At 29.8% G+C, this 23190-nt stretch overlaps 1 protein-coding gene across 2 annotated transcripts in view; it reads right to left on the reverse strand.

Moving 5' to 3' along the window:
• Window positions 1–4735: 4735 nt before the first annotated feature.
• Window positions 4736–23190, reverse strand: part of LOC147802484 (uncharacterized) — a 33132-nt gene continuing 14677 nt past the window's right edge. For both annotated transcript variants that reach the window (XM_087153605.1, XM_087153604.1), the window contains exon 2: window positions 4736–7021. In XM_087153605.1, the coding sequence (XP_087009731.1) occupies window positions 4875–7021 (2147 nt within the window). In that variant the 3' untranslated portion in view covers window positions 4736–4874. The remainder of the gene's footprint in view (window positions 7022–23190) is intronic.

The following is a 23190-nucleotide window of genomic DNA, read 5'->3' on the forward strand; positions in this document are numbered from 1 at the left end:
TATCACTAACACAAAACTCGCAGAATTGGATTGTATACCATTTTTTCAATTTTCGATGGTTACGGTTTGACGTGCCAAAATTTCGCGACAAACTTTAAGTGTTTGTAAACGTCAATATTCACGAAAAATATCATTCAAGAAAATATGATAGTACAGCTGAGCTACTAAATTATGTTTTTAGTGATTTTGAGTTTTTTTTAAACAGAATACTTATTGAAAAAAAAAATAAAAAGTTTGATAAACACTCTAAGCGACACTCATGAAAAGTTGTCAAATGTAGGATTGAAGTAAGAAATGAAAGCCAAAAGCAAGTCACTCGCGATCAAAACTGTACGTATCTTAAAGTTAGTAATGCGTAGTTACTCCTGTAATTTTATTAGAACTAATTTTTCCTTATTATGTTATATATTTATAAGAAAAGTTTGAAGACACCATAGGTTAAAGGTTCTAGAGATTTGCCCATATACAGTCCCTCGCCAGATTATTAGACACAGCTAGTAAAATCTTAATTATCAGATGATACTATACAACTTTATTGTTTTTACGCAGATCTAACCGTCCTGCACTTGTTTCCTTTCGTGTATCAATTGGTTAACATTGAAATGCAATACGTTAAAAATAAATGCAAATAGGAAGTATATAAAAGGCCTCCTTAATAAAAACCCATTACATGCATGTTTAAATATAAAAGTACAGCATATAAACACGTGCAAAACATGTATTTATTAAAAAACAACAGTGTATCGAATAATTTTGCCTAATTATTATATTGTACTAATATAATACCTGATATAATAAGTAGTCTATATTTATATTATATACCATCTAATTTATCGGATCGTCGAATCGTCTAGTTTAACAAATTGATACACGAACGTAAACAAGTGCAAACCGGTTTCTGTCATGTGACAACAATAAAGCCGCATCGTCAGATGGGTTTACTTTGTGCAACGAGGGGTGACATTGTGCAAACTGTCATTTTTTCAATTTTTGCATAGTGCCATCTCGGGGTATTTTTTGAAACTCGGTATCAACTGATTTGAGTTGTCAACGTAACGAACTAATGGATTACCAAGAACTGGCAATGTAAACATCATCGTTCTTGGAAAATTGTGAGCCCAAGTTACAAACAGTTTCAAAATCGGAGCCTAGAAAGTCTGTGCGGTTGGAGAAATTCTAGTTATTCTGGCCAGGAAGGTAGGCTATACTTTGAGACTTAGTAATTGAGATAACAAATCATGCATAATCTTTTGTTTTTAATTATTATAATGTTAGTTATTTAATAATTAGTAAAAAATTGCACCCTGGGGTGACTTTGTGCAATTTTTTTTTCAGAGAAAAACATGCCAAGGACATATAAAAGAATGCCTGGAGCAATAAATTGTTGTAATTACTACACCAAAGAAGCGTTAGAAAAATGTTTGGCAGAAGTAAAGAATGGTTTATCCGTTGCTAAAGAGTTAAAAAAGTTTGGAATTCACCGAAGCATGATTTCGAACAAAATTCATGCAAAGCATTCAAAATCTCACGATGAATATTATTTTTCATTTTCATATCGTTATTTTTCATTTCAATTTCCATCTGTTAATTGTTTAAGACATTTATTAAGAGACTGTTAATAAGAGAGGATTATTCCGAGTTGCAGAGTTGGAGACAATTTGGGGGCGTTAAATGAGGGAATTCATTCAACTGTTCATTCATGTCAATAGACAGGGACAGTGATGACGTATTTTATGACGTCAAACCCCGCCTCCTTCCAAACAATTTTTCGAACGAACCATTTCAATGGCATTTCCTATGTGAATTTAAGACGGCAAGATTTTTAGTTTATTATTGAAATAAATAAATTTATATAGCGCTTCTAAGGGACTTATTCCTAATTTAAGTAGTTTTCTTTATACGGAGTATCAGTAGATTTTACGAGTTAAGCGCATTAAATGCTATAAAAAAAGTTTCAAAATGGTCAAGTTATCTTTAATTTTGATGTATAAAAATCTAAGCGTCAATATTTTAACTCTTGTTTCATGTTTAAAATAATGTCTTATTTTATTTAGAATTTGTTACATATTCTTGACCTACATCTAATTTTTTTCTTTAGTTATGGATAGGCATGCATTGTTTTAAAACGTTTTGTAATTAATTTTCAATATATAATTAGATTGTATTTATCAATACTAATATGTCTGTTTATTTAATTATGTCTGTTTATTTAATTATGTCTGTTTATTTAATTATGTCTGATGATAAAATTTGTAGTTATTGTAAACTTTGTTTGCTTAAGATTTTCTGATTATTGATGCTAATTCTCATAAGCTTCAGTTTTTAACTACTAAATAGGAATAAATTATGTAACTAACTTATTTAATTTTAAATCTGCACAGAGTTTTAGTTTAAACTCAGATTTATTTTGACTTGAGATTTTATCTTGTTTATATTTGTCAACATAATCATTAATTAGTTTTTAATTATAGTTTTAATTTGAGAAAATTAGGTTACCTTATTATTAGATAATAAGGTATCTATTATCTAATAATAATATTAGATTATTTCTTAACGTTAGTAGTGTAGTGCTATATTAATTTGTAGTGTTATCATAGTACAGTGTAGTGGTATGTTAAAAGGGTCAATATTATGTTTAGTTTCCAAAATTTTAATATATAGAATAGCTGAATTATTTTAGAATTTTAAATTTCTAATTTTCATTTTAAAATATGAGAGGAACAATTTTTTTTAGGCGTTATATATGAATTTATCTTAAAATCTCAGATTCCTATTTTATTCGATAAGAAAGTGCAATATGAATTTTTTTAGAATTCTTTAAAACATACTTATCCCATACATAAACTTTTATTTAACATTCATATTTATTAATCTATGTATTCACATAGATGTTTAAATTTTACTTATTTAATAATATTAATTTCGCATGCATTTCAAATAAATATAATTCAAATTTTTAAGAATTTTTTTAATTTAGAAACTTAATTCTTTAATGTATGTATGCATATTTAGTTATACAGCTTTTATTTTGGCAAATGTTACTGTTATCACTTTTTATAGAATAAAATTTGCATTTGACAGTCTAAATCAAATTTTTTAAAATTACCTTCATAGTAATATTCTATTTGTTGCAGTGAACGTAACATTCAAGTCATCCATATTTATTTCATAATTTGGTTGTAAATATGCTTTAAGACCTGTCAACTCTTTTGTTTATATAATTTTTTTTTTTTACTTCCTATCATTTTAGTAAATTTACCAATTAATTTGAGCTATTTTAAAAACGTGCATCTAAAATGCTTTATAATTTTCACTAATTTATCTGACTTTATTCATGCTTCTTACATAACTTTTTAATTTGTTTTAAAATTCTCATAATTATTTACAATTAATAAGTTGTCTCAATATTATAAAAAAAATTGATTTAATATAATATACATATTTTAAGAAAAATTAAACATAAATTAGAAATAACTTATTCCAAATAATAAAATTCACAAATTTCCGAATTCAGATTATAAATACAATTTATATGGTAAATATTAAATACAAATTCTCTCAATCATATATACAAAAAGTTTTCATAATCATTTGCAATTAATAAGCTATTCCAATTAATATCATAAAAAGAGATTAACGTAATATTAATATATGCAACACTTTTTCTTGCCATGTCAGTGGTTAAATTCGACTCTATATTAATATATTCAAAGCTTTAGTTGACCCACTTTTAACTACATGAGAAACGCCATATTGTTTGCTCCGTTCAAAACTTTGTTTGGAACGAGGAGAGCTTGTGACGTCGTTGATGACGTAGGACTAACCCTGTCTATTCATATCAAATGTTTGATTGCACCTGAAAATCACAAAAAAAGTTACCGATGATTTAATTAATAAAGCAAAATCTAAAATAAGAGACTGTTAATAAGAGAGGATCATTCCGAGTTGCAGAGTTAGAGACAATTTGGGGGTGTTAAATGAGGGAATTCATTCATGTCAATTCATATCAAATGTTTGATTGTACCTGAAAATCATAAAAAGAGTTACCTAAGATTTAATTAATAGAACGAAATCTAAATTGTTACAAAATCTAAAAATTAAAGTTTTTATGTTCATCTTAAGTAGATTTGTAATACATATTTATATGTAATATACTTGTATTGCACATTAACAATGTTAAAAAAATTTTATTAAACGATTTTAAGTCAAAGTGAATGAAAATAACTGAACTAAGTCATTATTTTATTGCATTGCACAAAGCCACCCCATCCCAGGTTAACTTTTTGCATTCGACTAATTGATTGGTTACAATAATAACATTTCAAATCAGGTCTTAACTACGTGCAATTGCTTCCCAGATGGCTAACAACAAATTTTAGATCAGATGCTGCACAATTCAAAATCTTTTATCTGTTTTTTTATTAGGTCAAAGTTGGAAAACTGAAAATTCAAGCACAAAGTCACCCCATCTGACGGTATATAATTAAGATTTTACATAGAATCTTTTAGTGCGACTAATAATTTGGCCGGGGACTGTGTATATACATATATCTACCTAGTAATTGTTCTTTTGGAAAAAGGGATGAAAAGTAAATCACGTAAAATTGCTGGTTTTTCTTCGGGTATAACGAATATAAAAAAATAAAGTTGTTACACTTAAATTAATTATTTAAGTTGTGGCTAATAATATATAGCGGATATTGTTTCATTAACATTAAACAACTAACACTAAAAATTGGAGTTACTGGAGTTACATATTTATTATAAGCCAATTTATCGTTTGACAGTGATTGCGCAGTGCACATGATTTGTCTTTTGACAGAGAATATGATTTTATTTAAATTCATTTTTGATCGCAAAAATATGTACAACTATCATGTAGTATCTTTTTCAACAACATTCTCCAGTAAATCAAGGAGAGCTGAAATCTGTGGATTCAACTCATCTTGGAAAGAGTGGCTAGTCTTTTGCTCCAGAATTAGTGACTTTAATTCTGTGACTGTATTTAGGGATAGAGGTGACGACCACATTACGATTTCTTTCACGTGATTCCAGTCAGCATCAGTTAGTAATTGCTTAAAAATTAGATTATTCTTAATTCCTTTCTCAGATAGTATAAGTTCATTTTTGTATAGCTTCACTTCATTGATATTATCAAAAGATGCATCCAAAAGTAAGGTGGCACTTTCAAGAAAACCTTTACTCAGTGCATATTCTATACAACTACGACAAATAAGTCGAAATTCTGCAACATTTTCAAGAGAAGACAAGTTGTAGTTTATAAATTTTTGTAACACATCGTCTACAATGAACGGCATGTCTATGAATCGCTTGAAATAATAACTATCCCATTTTCGCAAAAAGTCTGCCTTAAATAGTTGAATTTCCTCTTCCGTCTGGAAATACCAATTCAAGAACTGGTCCACGCGCTCATGGTTGGGCAAAAATATTAATGTTAAATAGATAACATCCGGAGACGAAATAGCTTTCTTAAATGTTTCAATTCCCACAGATTGATAAACCCATCTCAAGAAGGACTCAACTGCTTGGATGTTACCATCACATATCCACTCAATACAAATATGCCAATTTCTAAATTCAAAAAGCCACGATATTATCAGTCGATCGTTCTCTCTTTGCTCCATAAGATTGATTTTATAGGGATAACATTCTGCTGGCAAGGTAGATTTTGATAATAACACGTGAAGCGAATTGAGATTGATTGAACAAATAGCACGCTTAAATTCTCTCCGACCAACCATAAAGCAGATAAATTGTTTAATCTCTTCTTTGGAACCATGGTTTAATATCCTATCAGCCATGCTTATATTTTCTAATTGCACCAAACGCAACAACACTTCGCAAAGACATTTATTTTTCAGAAAGGATCGTCTTAGTCTTAAGGGACTGGCACTCCATATTTCTTCAAAAATCATCATTTCATTTCCCCGGGATCTCATCTTAGAACTAATATTCTCCATTATACATGCATAAATGTCTTCTTGCAGATTATCTAATAGTTCAAAAATAGTGGACAAGAATATTCTTCGATATGGCCAACTTTCGAACAAAACTTTTAATACATCAGAATGATTCCGAAAAAATTCGGTCATTTCAGTTAAACGATTGACAAGAGATAATAAAAAACATAAAACATCTAAGGCTTTTGAAGAATTATCATAAGGTACACAAGTCACACGTTGAGTAGCTTGCAAAAGCCACTTACTCAAATGATCGTTTTTCTCCTGCTCCGACAATTTTTTCCAAAAATACTTTAGGCCAACTATGTTACCAATTCGAATCGAGCATGTAATCATATTTACATCAATACTAGCCTTATTATCGTATATTTCATAATCCACCACTCTAGTTAGAAAACTCTCTAAATTATCGTCGAATACACATGTCCAATATCTTATCAAACCATTCCAGTGCCTTCTAAAGCTGTTTCTGTCTAGTTCATGAATTTTCTCCCACAAAACTGAAGCATATTCCTCGAAACAATGAGAGCAGGCTATCTCATACAAATGACAAATATTTAAGCTTCCTAAGCTTCCAATATCGAATAGTTCCTTAAAGGATTTCACTATGTCAACTGTCCCCTCAACTGTCCAATAAATTGTACCACGCTTCATGTAATACTCACAGAGTTTTCTTTGATATCTTGTCCAGCTATAGAAACTACTAAACACTTTCCACAACTGCCACGATAGAGGTCGAATAACGTATGAGATTTCCGTCTTCAGCGATGAGGGCAAAGAGCTATTGGACAATTTGTTTAATATTCTTTTCTCCAACTCATCCATGACTATGACATAGTTTGAGGGTGAATATAAGAAAGAAGATGTCATTTCATTCCTTATATCAGGCTCCGTCCATAGCCCAATTGCAATCGACACTACTGCTATATGCTGCAGGGAAGGAGGCTCAGAAAAATTGTTTATGAAGTTGATTTCAGTTGATTCTGTTTTAGAAGTTTTGAGTGTCCAGCTTCCAGATCTCTTTTCTTTGCGGACTCCATCTGTAAAACACAATTTTTAAATTTAGTTTTGAATTAAAGATTTGAATAAAAAGAAAGAACGTAATGCATACGTAATTTATAACCAACCTAAGTCATATATTTAATATGCATGTTACTAGTTAAGGCGAAATGAAATATTGTTTACAATACTTAGGCTAAGTCAAATGCAATTTAGCAATTTTTTGCTTTTAAACGCAAATTTGTATACTTTTTTTAACTTAAGATATTTTTCAAAAATTCGTTTTTGATTACATTTTGGATTACAAATTATTAACTTCTTCTTTGGAGTATCACGCAGTGGTAATTTCGTGTAGTTCAATCAACTGGTAATTGTAGGTGGTTAGCATAAAATTTGAGAAGTCGCATATTGATATACGTAAGATATACGGTATCATTGACTCTATATTTTGTTTGAACTTGCAGTATGATGAAAGATTTTAGTTATGGACATTACATAAAAAGTGATACGCATTAAGAACTCTTATTAATCGTATTTAGTTATACTAAATGTTATTAATACAGTTTAATAATTTAGAAAAAAAGACGTTGAAGACAATGAACTATGCGCATTTGTGATCCGAAGTACATAATTCTTGTTAGAAATTCAAAGAAAATGCGTTTTAGTGTCTGATTTCGTCACTATAAATATAGCCCTTTTGAGTTCATTTCCTTGAACTATTAATAAGTTATTCAGTGTGATTCGTTTTACCATCTTTTTTACACACTGCATAGTGCGCAGAAAAAGAAAAAAAAATACCTGAATAACTTTCTTTTTAGTGGTCGGATTTTCCCGTACTAGGTTTCAATCTTAATGGTTTCTAGTGGTAACCTCAAACATGAATAAACATAATTTTTTTTTACATATTTGGATTCTTGACCTGTAAAATATAGGGGGTAGCTACGATCTGGAAATTGTGACCCTAATAGTTAGGTCTGGAGAGTGGATGAAATTTTGGTCCCCTTAATGTTAATTTCCCTTCTTGTGTTTTTAGTCATATCTTAATAATTAAGGGAGCAATTTATGTAAAAAAAAAAATTGCACTCACTAATGAAACCTATCTACCGAAAGATAATTTAACTCAAACACTAATTTTTAATAATTATTTATTAATTAATTTAATTGAGGATAAAAAAATTTTGAATTATGAAGTACAATTTTTTTTTTATATACAATATAACCCCGCGTATTTTTCGATAGCAAAATCAGAGTTTAAACTGTCTTAATTTAGTAGAAGCCGAGATAAATTAAAATTAATTACTTTTTAAAAAATGATTTGGCGACAATGTAGAAATATTTAAAAAGGAAGATTGATATTTAAATGTGGTTAACGTACGAGGAACTTGACTTACGCATGCGTAGCGTAAAATTTCATTCATATTTTTTCCGCTGAGAGCCGAATGTTAATTTTCTTTTTAATTATGAAAAACGATGCTTCTTCTTAAGTCATCTGAAAATTTACTCGAAATTTAGCAAAGAGGTTCGAATAAAACATTATATTTAACGAATGTTGAATTTTATAAAATCATGTTTCTGATAAAATAATGTTATACATCTGCTTTTTTTTTAAAAAAAATTCCATTAAGTTCCTTGAATAATTGATACAATATTTTATATACATAAGTATAAATTGATGTGGAATAATATATTTAATAATTACCAAGCAATAACAACTTAAATGAAAATAAAAGAGCTATAAAACGTATTGTTATATCGGATAAAATTATAATATCAACTAGGACTGGTCGATATTAGAAATTATGTATCGTGATGCATCGTCAGTTTTGCATCGCGATATAGCGATGTATCACGATATAGTATTTTTGAATTTCATTTACTTGTAAGGCACAGAAAGTCATATTTCTATCAAAACCTCATACTCAGATTCATTTAAATCAATTTATAAATTTGAAGATATATATGTTTTGCTTAAGAAAGATATTAAATAAATTGACTACAATGTACAAATCTTACTTAAAATATTTATCGTAATGTTTGTTTAGAAATTCATAATACGCGTGAAAAACTTTTTTTAAAGGGTTTTTTACAAATTAATATTTTCTTGTACTATTATGCATAAATAATTACATAATTAGTAAGTTCGATCGTAATGTTCAATTTCTAAATGAAACGTTAAAAATTATTTGTATGTTTAAAACAAAGTGCTAAATAAATTTTAGAAAAAAAAACGCTTTTAAAGCACTATTTTTTGTTATTATTATTTCAGTTATTATAGTTCTATTATAGTTCATTTGCGTCACATTAGAGCTGCACAATGGGCTACAGGCGACGGTCTGGGAAACATCCCTGAGTATGATCCGAAGACATGCCATCACAATTTTGATCCTCTGCAGATGGGATTTCACCCCCGCTTCGGTAGCTCGACGACCTGCACGCGAAGTCGAGCACTTTACGGTAGAACAGTTTAATGAGAACCAATACCGCACACCCTCGGTCCCTACCATAGAGTTGAAATACTGGGTAGAGAGAGTAGAATAACCCCCGACCCGACCCGTGAACAAGATAAAGTCACGTGACTGTAGCCCAAACTTGCCATTCACTGAGAACGCTTCGATTCCCGTCCATTCGTTTAGCATTGCGATCGTCTGATGCAATTAACTGTCTGTCTTTTTAATTCAGAAATAAGAATGGTACAAAAGCCCTGAGCATTTTGCAGCACGGAGAAGTTTTCTAGGGACTTTCCGATAACTTTTTACAAGAAAGGGCGACATTTTTTTTAACTTTTTCTATTTTAAAATTGATTTCAAAATTTTTCGATACTCAGTCATGCTCTGATAATCATGTTTTATTTGCTTTAATAATCAATTACACTAGTTTTTGCTCACTTTTTTGCATTTAACATAAGTTTTTATTGTTTCTTAAACTTTAAACTTATAATGTTTAAGTATATTTCAATATATACTCTATTTTTAGCTGAAATAGCTGCAAAGCTTTGTTGGCTTCCTTGGCGAGATACTTTAGCGCCAAGGAACAGTTAGTAAACTTTCGGTTTTGTTTTAGTTCTCTTTAAATGTCGATATCATTTCTGTATATTCTGAAGATTTTGTATATATTTACCTCTTGATTACTAAAACCCAATATTTATCTTGTTCTAAAATGTTTCCTTTAAATATATATATTTAAATAAAAAATATGGTACATAAGAAGTTGTGTTTTTAAAATTACATAGGAATGCTTAAAAAACAAATTATTTGTATATTATTATATGTTTGATGAATAATTAAATTCTATGAAATATTTCTAGTATTTAAATATAAAATAGTGTATAGTAGTTTTAGTGTTAATTTTTAATAAAATTGTATAATTCTGTTACTATACATAAAATGAATGCAAATTACGTACTATTTAGAAATAAATTAAGGTATATTTAATATAATCATTAAGTACTTGTTTATCTTCTTTTTATTTAAAAATAGTTGCTATATTGAAAATACTTTATTTTACTAGTATATTAAAGCGTGGAATTAGTTTAATTTAGTGCAACAAATTTAGAAAACATAACATAGAAGTGGCTAAGTTGTATAGGAGTAAATTAGTGCAGTAAATTAGCGCATGTGATGCATTGGTATGGAATAAACTGCTCAGACGGCCAAGGCTAACAGCTGGCTGTGGTGCAAAGATTTAACATCGTGAACCTTTCTCGTTCCAAGGTCAAATGTGCTCTTTTCTATCTATCCACCAGCATGTAAAGTTCTCATTTTTGGGGCTCCGGCCTTTACTTTAATAAAATAATATTATTTCTACATGTTCCTGTATCTTTCTCGATAAGCACCGGCCACACTACGAATCTACAATGTTTATGCTTTCAAAGCGTAATATATATATATATATATATATATATATATATATATATATATATATATATATATATATATATATATATATATATATATATATATATATATATATATATATATATATATATATATATATATATATATACAGTAGAGTCCCGATTATCCGAGTTAATGGGGACCGCAACAAACTCGGAAAACTGAAAAACTCGGTTAAAGCGAAGAGTATAAAAACGGAAAGAAAAAGAGAAGGTATAAATGTAATATATTTAAGAAATACAAAATGTATACGAGTATACCACATACTATTCATATTATAATTAAAAAGCTTACTTAAAAACATTTAAAAAGCATACTTTACGAGAATTAAATAGTTTTTACTTAAAAAAAGTCCTTAATCGTTTTTAGTTTTACGTAACTTTGGCGCTTTTCTGTAGTAATGTTTCGCCTTTTTTAGGGATAACAGGAAGGCTGGTGTCGCCTCTTTTTGTTGTTCTAAAAACAAATTACAATACATTCAATAAGGGCCGGGATAGCCTGGTCGGTAGGGCGCTGGGCCCATATCCAAGAGGTCGTGGGTTCGATCCTCGCCGGCCGAAGACTCCCCGTGTAGTAAATGGTGACTGATGCACGTTAAATCTGTCGAGTCTCAAAGTCCTCCATGCTCCCACAACAAATCAATACCTCTGGGGGTACTGATCCAGGAGTTTCCTTGTCTTCTGGATTGGTTCAAAATTACAAGACTACGGAGTTGAACGTAAGTAGTTGTAAACCCATGAAATTGGGTCGGCTGTTCAACGACGGTTATAAAATAAAATTAAATACATTCAATAGTACATTCGATAGCTTTTAGTCCATCTGTATGAGAGATTTTTATATGTTGATTTTGATAATCACTGTCTTCATCATCTTCGCTAGATTCATTATCGACGATATTAACGATAATTTCATCAGACCAAGTTGTTGGATTTTGTTTTTCTGAGTGTTTGGAAGATAAAATTCAGATTTATTTTTCAGCGATTTTTTTAAAAATAAACTAGAACAAAAAAATCCTTGAAATATTTGATAGCTCGGTTAAAGCGGAAAGTCGGATAACCGGGGCTCGGATAATCCGGACTCTACTGTGTATATATATATATATATATATATATATATATATATATATATATATATATATATATATATATATATATATATATATATATATATATATATATATATATATATATATATATAATTATAGTATTATAGAAACTGTATTAGGCTACACTGTTTAAATGTAAATATATATTTAAATTAAAAGATTCCTTAAAATTTTAGTTTTGAAAAATAAATAAAATAAACGAAGAAAGTTGTACAAAAAAAATTTACATTACATATGAGTTAGTTTCATTATCACGTGTCTTTTATTAATTGCTTTAAAAAAAAATTTCATCTTCAAGGTTTAAGGAAGTTTAAATGGTTTTTCTACATAACATATATATCAGTCAGGCATATGCCTTGAATATATGTTCAAGTACAAAAATATAAAATTATAATTATTATTTCAGAAATATTATTTCAGAAAAAACAGTATTTTAGAAAAATTAAAAGGTAATTAATTACAGGTCCATCTGTCTGAAAAATACCACATAACCATCAAAGAATGACTTTCCAGAAACAAAGAATTCCTCTTCGACCCTATTTCATATTTGCGTAAAATACTCTAAGTACAATGTCATAAGAGAACTTAATAAAAATATAAGTTTTCGCATTGATTGACGAGGTTTTTCGAGGATTTTCATTTCTCTTCTTTGAATTAAATTTTTTTAACAACTTGGTTGAATTTTATGAATGTATAGATTCATCAATAATGAATATTCCGGAAAGAAATGCAAACAGTAAATGTAGTTGATCTTGTAACTACTTAACTTCCGAGAGTGACAGTCTCATTCAATTTTTTAAATTTCAATTGCAGACCTAATTGCTTGACATCCTTAGAAAAAATTCTTTTTCAAGATAAGCAGTAGAAAAAATTATTGCATTGATTTTTTTGATAGTTTTCTGACTAAAATTTTTTTTTTCAATCTAAAAGCTATAACCATTTTCTTACCTATAACTTATTTTGATACCGCGTACAGTATTTCACTTTAATATACTGTATTACTAAGTGTTCACGTCACGAAGTCATTCCTGTCTGTCAAGTCTAGAGAATGGGCGCTTATTTCTTACCTCTCGAAAACTGTAAACTTTTATTACCGTGTTCATTCATTGTTTGAAACAAACAATTCATGCGCTCAAAAATAGGGGCCCATTATCAAGATTCGCCAGACGTGAATAAGGAAAACAAAAATAACCTGAAAAAAACCCAGTAAAGTATCTTAAGAAAAAATGGAAAATAAAAGTGAAAAACAAAATTAGAAAAATCGCAGTAGCCGAGAGAGAAACAGAGAATGAATGCGTTACTAGTCCAACTGTCGCTTCATCGCACAAAAGAAATTGGTAGTTAAGTCCGTTATCTAGAATGTGATAAGTATTCATGACCTTTTGTTGTTGTTGTTGTTAATTTACGCCGCACTAGAGCTGCACAATGGGCTATTGGCGACGGTCTGGGAAACATCCCGGAGGATGATCCGAAGACATGCCATCACAAATTTGATCCTCTGCGGAAGGAATGGCGCCCCCGCTTCGGTAGCCCGACGACCTGAGCGCGAAGTCGAGCATTTTACGGTAGCACAGTTTAACGAGGACCAATACCGCACACCCTCGGTCCCTACGCAGACTGATCCAAGTGGTCACCCACCCGCACACTGACCGTAGCCAGTGATGCTTGACTTCGGTGATCTGCTGGGAACCGTGTCTTAACGATCAGTCCACTGCGGGACCATGACCTTTTGGAAATGGTCTAACTTGCAACTGGACATTGAGGAATAAACCACAATAGCAATTGCTTTGCTGCACAAAATTACAAGATTTCGAAACTTGAAATTACAAAGGTATGAAAAAAATGTACAAGGAGTACAATGGAATAAAAACTATTAAATTTTCTTTCGAAAATTGTTCGAATTTTGTTAAACTGGTAAAAAATGTCAGGCTGGTTACTTTGAAACTCAAGGGAATGTAATTGCAAAATTGAAATTTGACGGGCTGAATTTATTTAGTTATTTTCAAAATTCTAATTCGTTTGAAAGTTTTTGTAATTGTATTTTTCTCTCTCCAATTTTTTACTCTTTTTGCTTTGCGATACAATTTGTTTTATTCTGCAAAAACTCACTTGGAAACTTAAAGTTACAAAACGTGAAAAAAAATTTCACGAGAGAATTTTAAAAAATTAACGTTCGTTAAATAGTTCTAGAATTTTCAACTGTTAAAATTGTACTAGGAAATAATTCGTGGGACTCTCTGCAATTTACAGAAATGCATTTGCTGAAAAGTCCATTTTCCTTTATGACTTTAAGGCCGTTCGTTCGCTCGGTTCGCTCTATCGGGAGAAAAGCAACCCCCATGTTATTCTATGGACAGTTCAGTCCTACATAAAATCGTCAATTTTCAAGATAATAACGTTCTGTTTTTTGGAAACGAAAGAAAATAAAAATATCTTTATTAATATGGAGGTAATTAAATTGAAAAAAAATTTTTTTTACTATTTTTTAAATTCAAGAAACTCATTCCAACTTCAAACAATTTTTATCCATAGCAGTTTTTCTCTCATCGAATTTTTTAATCCATGGAAATTCAGATTAAATAAATTCTTATCTTTCATTTAATAAAAAAAGAACAGAATTATTTTGAAATTGGACGAAGAAAAATTGCATTAAGACATCACGAAATTTGAACTTTAAATCTAAGCTGAGTTATTGTGCTGCCACCTACAACGAAGACGTCTATGAAGTGAAAAAAAAGCTACCCCGCAGTCGCCTGGTCATTGATTGGTTTAAGGAATGGCGGAAAGAAAGTAGCCAAAATTTAGCTTCCCCTTACTGGTAGAATAAATAATTTTCCTTACTTGTAGAAATTTCTTAACGTTTTGCGAATTTTATTTTGGAAAACGATTTACGTTTTTAATCTTTCCTTCGGTTTTTGAAGTTCAGGAATGAAAGATAAGAATTAATATTATGGGCATGCATTGAAATCTGGTATTATACAAATAGAAAGACACTATACTTTATTATTATTATTTAGTTAGCAGTTAGTAACCCCACACCGAGCCTCGATATCGAGCTAGGCAGCGCGTCAGTTTCATAATCGCCCCCCCCCCTGAATGAATGATTCTGTATTTCTTTCATTCAAATATAGAAATTTACAAATCGGAAAATCCCCAAAAGTTTTTAATAAATTATTTTTGAGTTATCGGCAAAAGTTTTTTAAAACATTAACTGTGAAATTTTCTGTTTTCAATAAATTCTATTTAAATAGAATTTACAAAATATACATTTGCCCATACATTAAAAACAGGAATTCAGAGGAAAAGTTATATGAAGCTTTATTTGGAATAAATTGATTCTGCGAGTTTTACAACTTCCAGGTTATTAGTAAAATTCAATTTTTTTATTTTTTTTTATTTCAACAAATTCTATTCTTATTTTCTTCTGAAAAGTAAAAATATGTACTGTTATAAATTTTTTTTTATTACTCGCAATTTTTAGAGCAAGACGGCAAACACGCAAAAAAATTCAGAAAAAATATACATTTTCTAATGGGAAATTGTACTGATTATTTAATGGAATAATCCAATTTCGATGGAATGAGAAATTACATGATTTATAATTTTAAAGTAAACTTTTGAAACTAGATACATGAATTTATCTTCAGAAAATAACACATGATTTACACCTTCAATAAATAATACATTTTCTTATTTTTGATCTATAAATAAAACATAGTTACAAAAAAAATATTGTCTAATTTATCGAAGAAAATATTTGAAACATTTGATATGATCCATTCTCTGAAAGGAAGCTAAAGCTTTCTAGCTTTTTGTCTGATTAAAATAATTCCTTATTCCTTAAAATTAGACTAATATCCTACTTTAAATAAAATCTGTGAATGAAAGATAATGAATTGAAAGATGATACTCATTTCGTTCTATTGAAATATCATTTGTTTCGAGATTAAATTTAAACATTTACTTGTAATCCAGACATTACACTTCAATGCAAGCTAATTTCCAGTTCATTTTCCACTTTATCATTTCCAATTTTATTTCACAGATGCTTCTTACAACTACTAAAATAAGTTCAGGAATATTTAATTTCCTGAAATTAAAATAGCAGCAAAAAGCGAGCCTATTAATGTTCGCGCATCAGGGAAAAAAAAAAAAAAAAAAAAAAAAAAAAAAAAAAAAACAGCGAAACTTTCTATTTGGTTAGTTTCATTTTAAGTTTGTGAAAAGTATTGAAATCATACATAATTTACCAAATTACAACCGTGCAAAAAAAAAAGAAAAAAAAACTGAGAAACTTTCTATTTGGTTAGTTTCTTTTTAAGTTTATGAAAACTATTGAAATCATATATAATTTTCCAAATTACAACCGTGCAAAAGAAAAAAATGAAAGAACATTTTAGAAGAACTCAATATGTTTCAAATGCAATTTTAGAATTTTTAGCGAAATGAAAGTAATTGTTTTTGAAGGGTAATGCGCAGGGTAAAATAATATTACCTTTCAAACTTTGTTGCACGATTTACGTAAAGACAAATTATGTTGCCTGTTTTATTAAATAATGTTTTAAAATGCTTCGTAAAACTCTTTAATAAAACTCATTTATAAATCTTTAATCTGTAATATAAGCAAATTTTCCTCCAATACTTGATCGACGAGTTACTTTGTCTTCTGGATTGTGTTCAAAAATACGAGGCTACGGAGTTGGTAGTCATAAATTCGAAATCAGGTCGGCTAACAACAATTATTCAAAAAAAGAAGGGGAAAAAATGGAATTATAGGAAACCGGTAAGAAAATCCTTTCATATCTATAATCCATAAATATCGATATATTTTTAAGCAGTTATAATAAAGATATGGGGCAGTTTTTTTTGCGAAAAAAATAAATATTGATGAATATTTTATAATTACAAATAGTAAGAACTTATATTATTCCTTGTGATCTTAATTTTTTTCCCAGCAGTTGCGAGTTTTTTTTAAAACAATGTTTAATAAAATAAAATAAATCTTTATTGATAAGAATTTCGGAAATAAATAATTTATGCAAATAAAATTTTCAGCTGCATACAATCTTTATTTTTCCCCCCAAGTTTTTGCACCTCGCTTCCTTCTGGCGTTTTATATTTTCGAAACAGTGTAAACAGTAAAAAACGGAAAAAGAAAAGAAAAAAAAAAGAATCTAATTAATGAATAAGAAAAACAAACTTTATCCATCTCTTCCTGTTACTATGGGCTATATGCATAAAACCGGTTTTTTCTGGCTATTCAAGGGACTAATATAGGGGAGAAGACGATCTTTCAAAGCTAAGTCTAATAAAATAAGATGGTGGACTGAAGTCCTACTATGGACCGAAGATGCCTCGCGTGCTTAGTTTTTATGTGTAATAAAACTAAAATAAGACTTTCTGATGCATAATAGAAGAATGCTAAACAACTTTTCAAAATATTAAAAAAATCAGATTGTTTTATAATAAAAGTTTAATTATATTATATATCCATAAAAAATGGAATCATATCTCTCAGCAATTAAAATGTCGATAAACTAATACCGCTGCTTAGTTTTCTTATAACCTTTTAATTTCTGGTAAATCCTTTTTTCATACAATAACTTTAAACTACCTAAGATTGCCAAATATATTGATTTCATGACTGTTCCTACTTTCACATAGATTTTGTTTATATTCTGATTACATATTCATATTTTTAAATATTGTGAGTACATTTCTTACTATAAAGATTTTAAATTTGAAGAAATTTTAAATGAACACGCAGAAAATATTTATCTGCCATTTACTACGCGCAACGATTTGTTTTCAATTTATATAGCAGTCATTCAATACTTTTATAAGTAGTGAAGAATCGACTAATATTAAGTGAATCATGATAGATTAAATTGGTTTGTAAATACGTATATTAATCAGAAATTATACAGCAAATTTTTTATAAAATTTATGTTAGACTTATTTTAATTAGTTATAACTTTTAAAATCTCCTTTAATTTCGAAGCTGATTAATCTATAACAATAAACCAGAATTCAATGGAACTCCTGGATCCAGCATTGGAACAAACTAACCTTCGTAGCTCCATTGAACTAGTAACCGGCATTCACATTATATGGCGAAGAAAACCACAAAAATCTCCCACAATTCACTCATGTGAAAATGGAATTCCAACCCTGAGCCGACAACCACTGAGAATATTTTATATCAGTACTGTGGTCGGTGCGAGCTGGGACCAGAATTCGTACCAACCAGTAACCTCTGGGTTCGAACCTGTTTCTCCAAATTAGAAAGCGTATGCCTTATCCCCTGGGCCTCCGTAGCTCTCTTTATAATTATTTTATTTAATTTTATAACCGGTGTTGAAAAGCCGATGTAGTTCTGAGTCTGCAACTATCATTGTTCAATTTAATAGCCTTGTAATTTTGAATCCAACCCAGAAGACAAGAGAACTCCTGGATCAAGCATTGGGAGAAACTAGCCTCCGTGAAAGGTGTTTTGATGGTACTGACACACGCTTGCGGTACACAGAGAAAAAAAACCACTAAAACGTCTTACGGTTAGCTCAACTGCAAGGGGACTCTAACTCAGGGTCCGTTCACCTCACTGAATATATTTTAAAGCAGTACAGCAGTTGGGGAGACGCCAGGTGCAAAATTAATATCGACCAGCCATAGCTGAGATTCATTGCATTAATTATGGAATTTTTTTATGAGTACCTAAATGTTCGATGAATCGTATTTTATGTCAAATATTTGGATTTAAAAGTAAATTAAATTAGATTATAATTTTTAAATTTTTTTACAAAATTTGAAGAAAAAAATATTAAAAATTAATTTTAATAAGTATGCTTTGTATTGAGTATGCTTTGTAGTAAGTATTGAGACGAAAATAAAAATAATAATATAAAAAAATAATAATGTAAAATAAACTGAAAATAATGAAATATTAATAATAAAATAAACTAATAATATAAAAATAATATTGTGACATTAAGTCACAGCCTAATTTATAAATATTCTTTTTTTAATCAATAATACTAATTCTTTTAATTTTGTAATACATTCTTTTATTTTCATCTTTCTTTAGCCCCTTAAGCGGTAGCGCAATTTGGACATTCTCCCCCTAAAATTCCTTACCAGCTCCTTAAAAGAGCCCCTTTATTTCGAGAAATTTCCACCCTTTTTTTTTTCTGAGAATTCGCAGGGGTTGTCGGCTTCTTTCATCTCCGCGTGTATGTTGTGTTTCTCAACCGTAACTTTTAACGCTTAATCAATTTTTCGTCTCAACTCGTGATTTTTAGGTAATTTAACTTTAACTTGCACAACATGCACTACAACTTCAACTTTAAGTTTTTGTATCTTATAAAGGGAGCGCGCGGAAAGATGACGATAGCATTCGAAATTCGAGAGTATCATACTCCACGTCGCGCTGTTGCGTGATTTTACTTTTTATCCTGTCCTCGTTAGGAGGTGAGGATGGCGTCTCCTTCGCCATTTTTCTGGTGTAGTTTCTTTTTATGAGATGAACATTTTCTTAGCCATTGAAAAATTCCACTGACTGCCTGTTTTTGCTAATATATTGGCCTCAATATGCCTTCAAATCAAAATTTCCGAGTTTTATTGCTGCTAACACCTTGGCTACCGATCATCACTAATTGATTAATGGATAAAATTGATCTCTAAGATGGAGGAGAGTGATCGTCAACATGCAATTCCGATTTGATCTCGTCTAAGCCAGTTATTCATCAAAAATTCCCATGTTCCCGAATTTGATCTAGTCTAAGCCAGTTTCATTCCAAATTCCCATGTTCCCGAATTTGATCTCGTCTAAGCCAGTTTCATTCCAAATTCCCATGTTCCTGAAGTTGATCTCGTCTAAGCCAGTTTTCATCCAATGTTCCGTGTTCCTGAATTTACTACTCTTCACCCACTACTCCACCCCACTATTTTCCTGTCTCTCAACATGGATTCATCTAAATAAAAGAACTATTGGTTTTTTTTACAAGTGACTATTTTTTTGAGTGATTTTATTCCTATAGATTTTCTGGAAGATAACGCCAGGTAAATACTTTGTTTGTTTTCCTGTTTTTTTCCCTTTTTGGGTTATTCGGACACTATGCGTAATTGTATTAATTGTCTTTTTATGTATCGGCCATATTTCTTCTAAATTCAGTTGTTTTTTTATATGCTACTTTTTCATTTTTAGTCTATACCCAACCGTAACAGGGCATCTGGTGCCGTTCCGCTTTTCGGTTGGTGTATATAGTTTTTAATTATATTTATTTTGACCAGTGATTTCAAATTAATTTTTTACTATGAGTAAAGTAAGATATTATTATTCAATGTTTAATACATTTAATTTCAATAAATTTCTTTAAGTTTGGAGTAGGAAATGAACTGTTTATTTCAATAGTTTTTGATAGAATAGCCAAATAAACAATAATAAATTATGCAATGTAATCAAATTTTTTTAATAGACATTATGTTTTGATTAGTTCATTAATATCTTGTTTTGGTTATTTACTAATTTGTTTCATACAATAACCAAATAGATAATTTTTTTTAAGTTGAGTTGATAATAATTATTTGTCATAATTTCTGTAATTGAATATTACAATTGTTTTATAATAGTGATTAAAAATAACGATTTTGATTAGGATGATTAATATAAATATTTTTGATTAAATAATAAGTAGTAATTGGATAAGGTTTGGTAAATAATTTTTCATATAACAATTTAAAAATAAGATTCCTTTTATTCTATAAAATTGATGTTTACTTAAATTATTTGAAAATTTTTTTTTCACAGCAATTGGTTAATATAAAAATTATTATTTAATAATTGGTAAATTTTCTGTGAACTAAATATTTTGCTTATTATGCTTTTGAAATAGGTCATGTTTAATAATTTAATTGATTATTTTGTTGAAAGGTTATTGAATTGATTTTTAATAGGTATTGCCAATGTCTTACTCTCCTATATTGCTAAATTATTAGTGTTCCAATATATTATACTACAATTGATTGGTTTTTGAAAATGTTTGGGTATTTATTTGCACTTTGAAATAATTAATGACAATATTGTTTTTTTTCTAATGGTTGATATTTCTTGTTTATGCAAGTATATCGTTATATGATTAATTTGAAGGGTTACATAATTTTTTTAATTGTGTTTTTCTTGGTACTAAAATTTATTATATTTCAATGTTTATATTATTTTCATGAGGTTACCAAATGGTTACAATTAGTAATAATACTTGTTTAATTGATACTATCATTTACTTAATATTTTTCATTAGATGACCCCAATTCAAACCCGTAATAGAACTTATTCTAATCCAATAATTATGCCTGACAACGTAAATAACATAGAGGCCAATAGGCAAACCCCTAAATTCAATTTCAATAGTCCAGAATTTTCTGGAAACTCTCAGAATGTAGAGTGGTTCCTGAACCAAATTAAAGATCTAGTAAAATTAAATCAATTTGATAATTCGGCTGCTTTATACTTATTAAAATCAAAATTGTCTGGGGCTGCTCTCACTTTTTTTCAGAATTCACCTGAATGTAGGGTGGTCACAAAGTTCGAGGATGCATGTCAGCTGCTTCAAAATTTTTTCAAACAAGAAGATTCTTCCTCGGCTGACTTGGCAAAATTTCAGGCAATCAGCCTTTTGCCCTCTGAAACTATCAAAAATTTAGAATATAGGATAGATTCTCTTGCCCATAAGGCATATAACTTTATAAATGACCAAAATGCTTTGTCTCGGATAAAAGCCATGCAGTTCTTATCTGCAATCCCTTTGCACCTTAAGGAGACTATTCTCATTGAGGGAATACAAGGCTACCGCGAGATGGTCAAAAGGGCCAATCATATTGTGACAATTCAACAATCATTAGCTGGATCGGCTACTCCTTTAGTCGCAGCTCATGCGGTGACTCAGTGTGCTTCTGCTGCACCTGATCAGCTCACCTTAATTTCAAAACAACTCGAAATGTTGACAACAAAAATTGAGACTATGCAGTCTAATTGTAATATATGTTCGAAACCCCACAGCACTAAATTATGTCCCCTTTTACTTCACCCTGTACAGAACCAGGATCGGGTTGGACATGAACAACCTCGACCAACTCCAAACCTTCACTGTGTTTTCTGTAATAGGTCTGGGCATATCATGAGTGTGTGTCGAACGTATCTCAGACATTTAAGACAAAATTCATTCGGGCCATTGGCGATGCATTCTTTTCCGCCACAGTTCCCCATGGTTTCTCCCAGGTTCACTGCACCGCAGTATCCACCACCACCGATTCCTAGTCAAAATGACCAATTTAGACCGAGGGTTAATAATAATACTAATCATAGAGGTAACAATCCTTTAAACTCTCGCAGGAGGCAGTAGGGGATGGCCCTGTCTTCTCATCCACCAAACCATCCAAAATCTTTGATATAAATGAGTTTATGTCAGAATCTATGTATAATTCAAATGTTACTATTAGGGAGTTTTTGACTAACTGTAAATATAAAGAAAATATTGAACACATAAATATTGTTTCACATGAAATTAATCTTCCTACAATTGCTTCTAGCTTTAAAAATGTTAAGGTAAATTTTCTACTCGATAGTGGGTCGTCAGTCTCATTATTGACATTAGATACTTTCAATGCAATTAGGGCTCATAATAAAGTAAAATTCTTATCAAGAAAAGTCCAAATAAGAACAGTTAATTCTCAGCTTCAATTTTCGGCGTGTGCGGAAATTTCCTTTAAAATCCATAATAATTTTTTTCGACATCAATTTTTTATTGCAGATATTAAGAGTGATACTTTTCAGGGAATTCTAGGTTTTGATTTTCTAAGAACACATAATGTTCTTATTAAATTCCAAGACGAGTTGGTGCAATTTAGTAATTTTTGTATTCCTTTAAATAATTTTGATAAGTTAGCTTCTAATCATACCAATAATGAACAGATTGATGTAGTTTTAAAAAATAAACTCACAATTGAGCCAGGCGAGACTGCCATTGCCCATTTAAGAATTAATTCTTTTGCTAATCAAACAAATAAAGAAGTGTATTTCACACCTACTTATAATTCAAAAATTAATATTCATCCTTCTATTAATGTTGTTGACAATAATGTGTTTAATACAATAATCCAAAATAATTCTGATAACACTGTTCATTTAAATAAAGGCTTGAATATAGGTTATATTATT

Source organism: Parasteatoda tepidariorum, chromosome 10 (genome assembly GCF_982258835.1).
Source record: "Parasteatoda tepidariorum strain Cologne lab strain chromosome 10, Ptep-v5.0, whole genome shotgun sequence".
NCBI classification, from domain to species: Eukaryota; Metazoa; Arthropoda; class Arachnida; order Araneae; family Theridiidae; genus Parasteatoda; species Parasteatoda tepidariorum.